At 45.6% G+C, this 6260-nt stretch overlaps 1 protein-coding gene across 1 annotated transcript; it reads right to left on the bottom strand.

The window, feature by feature from the left end:
* Positions 1–1397: 1397 nt before the first annotated feature.
* LOC141244119 (uncharacterized) lies at positions 1398–5376 on the bottom strand. The gene is made up of 2 exons (XM_073668983.1): positions 2425–5376; positions 1398–2255 (listed from the first exon to the last, which is right to left on the bottom strand). The coding sequence occupies exons 1-2, from the start codon at positions 2866–2868 to the stop codon at positions 1743–1745; spliced, it is 957 nt and encodes a 318-aa protein (XP_073525084.1). The 5' UTR covers positions 2869–5376; the 3' UTR covers positions 1398–1742.
* Positions 5377–6260: the final 884 nt, after the last annotated feature.

Here is a 6260-nt window from a genome sequence, read left to right as displayed (position 1 = left end):
ACACTGCACTACAGCGCTGATGTCCGCGGCTGCTGGAGAGAGCCGCGATCGTTACAGGGTCTGTGCCTGCGGGCTAATTGAGGTTATCAGCTGATGTGCAGGGGCAGGAAAGCCGACTCCGAATACTGTCTGCTGAGACGTGTATCTAACCCTCTCCTGCGTGATACTGTCTGCTGAGCCGTGTATCTAATCCTATCCTGCGTGATACTGTCTGCTGAGCCGTGTACCTAATCCTATCCTGCGTAATACTGTCTGCTGAGCCGTGTATCTAACCCTCTCCTGCGTGATACTGTCTGCTGAGCCGTGTATCTAACCCTCTCCTGCGTGATACTGTCTGCTGAGCCGTGTATCTAACCCTCTCCTGCGTGATACTGTCTGCTGAGCCGTGTATCTAAACCTCTCCTGCGTGATACTGTCTGCTGAGCCGTGTATCAAATCCTATCCTGCGTGATACTGTCTGCTGAGCCGTGTATCTAATCCTATCCTGCGTGATACTGTCTGCTGAGCCGTGTATCTAACCCGCTCCTGCGTGATACTGTCTGCTGAGCCGTGTATCTAATCCTATCCTGCGTGATACTGTCTGCTGAGCCGTGTATCTAACCCTCTCCTGCGTGATACTGTCTGCTGAGCCGTGTATCTAATCCTATCCTGCGTGATACTGTCTGCTGAGCCGTGTATCTAATCCTATCCTGTGTGATACTGCCTGCCGAGCAGTGCGGGGGCAGGAATGCCGACTCCAAAGTCGGCTTTCACAGCCGCCTGCTAATTGATGTTATCAGCTGATGTTATGCGGGGGCAGGAAAGCCGTCTGAAGCCGGCTTTCACACCCTCCTGCTAATTGAGGTTATCAGCTGATGTTATGCGGGGGCAGGAAAGCCGTCTGAAGTCGGCTTTCACACCCTCCTGCTAATTGAGGTTAGCAGCTGATGTTATGCGGGGGCAGGAAAGCGGACTCCGAAGTCAGCTTTCGCATCCTCCTGCTAATTCAAGAAGAAGAGTGAAGAGGAAAGAATAGGAACATAGCATGAAAAGTTGAAGAAAGACCTAACATGTTGATCCAGAGGAAGGCAAAAAAAAAACATGCTCCGTTTCGGGGAAAAAAATTCCTTCCTGACTCCACATACGGCAATCAGACTAGTACCCTGGATCAACGCCCTATCAAGAATCTAGTATATATAACCTGTAATCAGAGTCAGACGCATGTTGCACGGTATGGCAGATCATTGCCATACAGTGCACCAAGACTATGACCCCAAAGATAAAACAAGGGAAGTAGGAAGAGGAGGGGAAGAAGACCAGCTGTGAAGAAGACCAGAGGACACAGGGAGAAGACAGAAGACAGGTGATGAAGCCTGGAGCGGGAAGAGGAGAAGGGGAGGAGGTGATCACCAGCGGAGAGCAGGCATGGGAAAAGAGGGGAAGGAACGGAGGGTGGGGAGGGATCGGAGGGCAGGGGTAAGGGGTCCCATCCTCGGGAACAGGTAAAGCAGAAAAGAAGACAACAAAAAACATTTTTATTTCAATCAGGGGGAGATCGGAGGGCAGGGGTAAAGTTAAAAGAGAGGACAATAAAACATTTTTTTAAAAAAACAAACAAAAATGTGAACAATTTTAACAAATTAAATAAGTGTTAAATTAACAATATTTACAAAATGATAACAAAAATAGAAATTAAACATCACTACAGTTCTTCATATCGATTGTCTGTATTTGTGTATCCATGCCTGGGGGAAACAAAAGATTCAGAAAACATGGGATACTGTGGGGGGGGGGGGGGCAAGGCCTTGTGGATGCCGGATCCTCTGCACTGGTGTGCTGCGAAGTGGGTCCGGCGTATGGGTCCAAGAATGTTGTTGAAAAGGGCCAGGGTCGATCCGAGTATGTACAGTAGAAGTCTCATTCAGTTCACCGGCTGCTGCTTTACTTAAAGTCTCAAACATGACCCTTTCTGCATGCGCCCTCTGTCGGTCATCCAGCCTCTGTAGTCTCTCGCCAGCAAATGTTGCAAAGGTGTCCCGCTTGGCCTGGGTCTGTAGCAGTAGAATCTTGTACACCAGAGATATTAGATCTGGCGATGGCGGCAAGCTGGCCTTTCTTTTCCTTGATTTTCTTTGTTGCCGAGGCACAAGGTCTTCACTTGTAGAGGCCATAGGGTCTTCATTCGCCGATGCCAAAGGTTCCTCATTTGTTGCCAGCACACTCGCCTCCTCCATACCACGTTCCGTAGCCGGGATGTCGTCATCTTGCCGATGGTGCTGTGGGAACACAAAATTAATGTTAAGATTTTGGTTACAACATAAAGCAGGTATGTCATGACCAGCATGGGTACACGTGCACTAAAAACAAACGAGAGGGGCGGCTAAACTATGGCATGTACATTGAAAGTATAAATGCTATTTACAGGGAAGCAAAGAAGGTACTTACATCTTCAACAGGGGAGTCAGTCCGGATATCGGGGTCTTCTTCCGGGGTCGGCCGCATCGTACACGCCATTCGCCGAGGTAGCTCCTGGTCACGGGTGAAGGCAAGCAAGTCATAATACCATAATGTTGGCACATAAACCTCATCTGTGCCAGTACCCGACTTCTTTGACTTCTCCACCCTGTTCAGTTCTTTCTTGTATACGGTGCGTAGACCCTGGATTTTTCTCTTCACCAGCTCCTCATCCACCTTTTCGTTGGGGCCATGCCTTTTAAAGAGGGCAATCAATTGCTGGTACGCCTCCCTCTTTTTTTCTCTATTGCAGTAGTCTGCAGATTTTATTTGCCAAAGGCACAGCAGGGAGCGGTAGAGGTCAATCATTTCCCTGACGAACTCTTCACTTTCAAAAGCCATCTGAAAAAAGGATAGCATACAGTGAGCACACATAAAACATTTTAAAACACAGTAAAAAATACCGCACACTGTTTGTTGACCCCCTTAAAATGGCCTCCGATGCATAAGCAAATGTAAACTTGTTGGGTGTGACAGAAACCCACTAAAATAACTTACCGTGTAAACAAAGCAATATAAGTGCCTGAAGAACCAAAAAATCGATGTAGAGTCACAGCTGAAGAAAATCCACAAACCAGAACGCCTGTCAGGAACAAAGCCCAGATGAATGGAATCACCGCTGGAGAACGCTACTAGGATCCAAAAATCAGGATGCTGACAGGGCCTCAACAAAGCCCAGATGAACGAATATTGATCGGAGAACACTGCTACGATCCGAAAGCAGAGCGCAGATAGGAATAAAGGAACGATCCGAAACAAAAGTGCACATAGGAACAAAGGATCGGAATTGCTGCAATGTCGCCTTTTTTAAAAACCTGCCGCCCAATCACAACGCAGTAGCGTCCACCAATCGGAGATGAGGGGGCGCGGAAAAGTAATGTTATGCACGCCTTTGTGACACAGTACAGTCCTTATCAAGGTGTGGATCGTTGAAATAGCTGCTGTGTGAAAGCGCCCCAACGACCAACGAGATCGTTAGTTAGATCGCTGGGGCGGCCGAAATCGTTGGGAAGTTCTGCATGTTTGACGGCTCCCCAACGATCACGATTTGACTTTCCAGCGATCTCAAAATCGTGACGTAATAACGATCTCGCTAGCGATCTCGTTATGTGTGACAGGGCCTTTAGTTTAGGAAGGTCACTCCACAAAGCACCTGGACACAGATTTGACAAGCAGGTCTCCTATATGGTGCACTAATTAGTAGCTTCTAAATCTTCCTGGTTGCAGAGTTTGCCCTGAAGTTCATCATTGTCAGAACAGACATTCACACAGGTATATAAGTGCCAGCCTCCTGCAGTATTTACTGGAAAAATACTAATGTGGTCACAAAATGACAGTGTCCATGAAGCAGAGGTGAACTATGTTCAGTTGGCAGGGGTACCAGAAGTGACAAGGTGACGGGCTGAGACGCTCCTATTGATAATTGCTCATGGCAGCTGCAATTTGAGATGGCCTTTTAATTTTGTGGATGATGGGCTCAGAAATTAGGTGATGTTCACATCAAGCTAGTGGTCTTCACTTAGCTTGTATGGCAAAAAAAACTCCTTATCAACCACACTAAATATATCCATAGGGCCAGTGATATAAATTGAAGTTCAGGGGCCCCAATGCAAAATCTCCAACAGGGCCCCTAGCAATCATGGGCCAGTAATAGTATTGGTCTTCTCATATGGGCTTAAAGGACCGTTTGGGCCTGTTAGACTCCATGGCCTGCGTGAGACTGCAACCCCTGAACCAATTGGAGTTACGCCCCTGCCTAGGGCTCCACTCAACAAGCAGAGACAAAAAGGATGTACTTTTGTCCTGATTTTTCTGATTTACTGTATTTTAATTATTTTTTTGTGTTTTGTAATAGCTTAGTATAGTACTCCATTTCATATAAAGGCCCCAATTCATTAAGACTGGTGTTTTGTATGCCAGCCTTAATGAGGGGAGTGAAGGAATAAGATGTGCCGAATTCCTTAAGAGGCACAAACCACTTATTGAATTTGGCACATTTACTGAGGCACCGCTGTTCACCTTGCCAGAAACATTTTTGGTGTAAGAGACGCTGCCAGTTTACATGAATTTTTTTAATGTGTTTTCTACAATCATCTTTAAAAAACAAACATACCTGGTTTCACGTATTTACCGCGACAGAGAGGAGCCAGAAGATCGCAGCATCTGCGTTCACGTACTCTTGGATTGAATAGAAGCACTTCTCCATCTTATTAAATGGTCCTGGCTTCTTTCAGCAGTGCAGGAGTTAAACTGCTCAACCTTGAGTCTCTGTAGCTTCCTTCTTGTAAGTTCTCAGCTGTGCAGTATCAGCCACTTCCCTCTCCTATATAGTCTCAGCTATGGCAATCTGGATTGCCGGTGTTACGTCTTGTACTGCCTGGTGAGGAGTGGAGGATTCGTTGTTCGGTAGAGGCGTATAAGGAGAGTTCTACTGTGACTGTTTCTTGGTATTTTGGCTGTGTGCATAGTCCCTTTGTCTTCTATTTTTGTTTTCCCTCTTAATCCCTTCAGTGTTTCCCTCTGTTGTCTGTGAGTGCATATTTTGCATGTTTGGTATTTTCCTTGTTTATCTGGTTTGCGTATTTACATACACTATTCCTCCCCACTTCCCTGGGTGGGGACAGATAAGGGTTGATTCAGGGTACAGAAAGGTACGTGGCCCCAGCATTTTCACCGTCAGAAGTAACCTCGGGAGCAGGGATAGCTAGGCCGCCCCTAACGTTAGGGGCAGGGTAGGAGACCCTGGTCCCGAGTTATCAGGCAACAGTATTGTGACACCTGGAATCCTAATTAGAGCTTGTTCACACAGCATTTCTGCTGCTTTTTCCATGCTTTTCATGCGTTTGAAAAAAAATGCTGCATTTAGAATAATAGCAAAATAAATGTGATTTCTAAAATTTAAATTTGCAGTTTTTTCTTCTTTGCGTTTTTGAGCTACTATGCGTTCATCTTACAACTGCAGTGTTTAAATTCTTGCAGCGTTTTTGCTGGATTTTTTATCTATTCAAATGAATGCATCAAAAAAAGCACATAATGTATGCAGCGTTTTTCCTGCCAACATTGTTTTTTGTGCAGGAAACAATGCTGCAAAAAAGCACTGTGTAAACATCGCCTAAAGGCACATACATGATTGAATAGCTCTGCATTCACATTTATTTTTAGACTATTCAGTATTTGGTGAGTATATTACATCAGTATTCGTAAGCCGAAATCTGGTTTTGGTTTACAAATACTGATGTAAAATACTGACCAAAAAAAATCATACTAGCACAATTGTGGTACAGTTAATGAGAAACTAACTTACTTCAAATGCAAATGAGGGGATTTTGGTGCACCCTTGGTGTCGCTAAGTGCTCAATGCACAACTACTCCAACACCAGAGAGGAGGAGAGGGCAGAGAAGAAATTTTACATATGTGGCTCCAGACTTCATTTAATCACTCTCTCTCTCCTCGCCTTCGGACAAATCAGTAATCATGAGGAAGTAACAAGCCAGCTGCAGTTCTGACTTCTTCTTGATTATGGATTCGTTGAAAGGAGGGAAGAGAGAAGCCAGCGGGCTCGTGTGACATAGTGTCATATGGGCCCCGGGAGAGTGAGCGCTAACATTGCTGGAATGGCGCCGGACATGAGTATAAGGGCTCATACTCATATGCGAGAAAAACGGACAAGTGCAATCCGATAAAAAAATCTGATTGCACTCTGACCAATGTTATTCTGTGAGGCACATCTCATCTGCAATTTTTTTCTCAGCTGAAATTGGACTGA

Source organism: Phyllobates terribilis, unplaced genomic scaffold, assembly GCF_046119375.1.
Source record: "Phyllobates terribilis strain yellow unplaced genomic scaffold, ASM4611937v1 Scaffold_1458__1_contigs__length_281995, whole genome shotgun sequence".
Classification (NCBI taxonomy): Eukaryota; Metazoa; Chordata; class Amphibia; order Anura; family Dendrobatidae; genus Phyllobates; species Phyllobates terribilis.
The sequence above is the reverse complement of the archived record's forward strand: the minus strand, read 5'-3'. Positions and strand labels throughout refer to the sequence as shown.

What these genes read in the sequence shown, in the direction of transcription:
- LOC141244119 (XM_073668983.1), bottom strand. Translation starts at nt 2,868, where the DNA reads ATGTGTGCTCACTGTATGCTATCCTTTTTTCAGATGGCTTTTGAAAGT. An exon ending in CTGACTCCCCTGTTGAAGAT is followed by an intron (nt 2,256 to 2,424) that starts GTAAGTACCTTC and finishes GTGTTCCCACAG; the next exon opens with CACCATCGGCAAGATGACGA.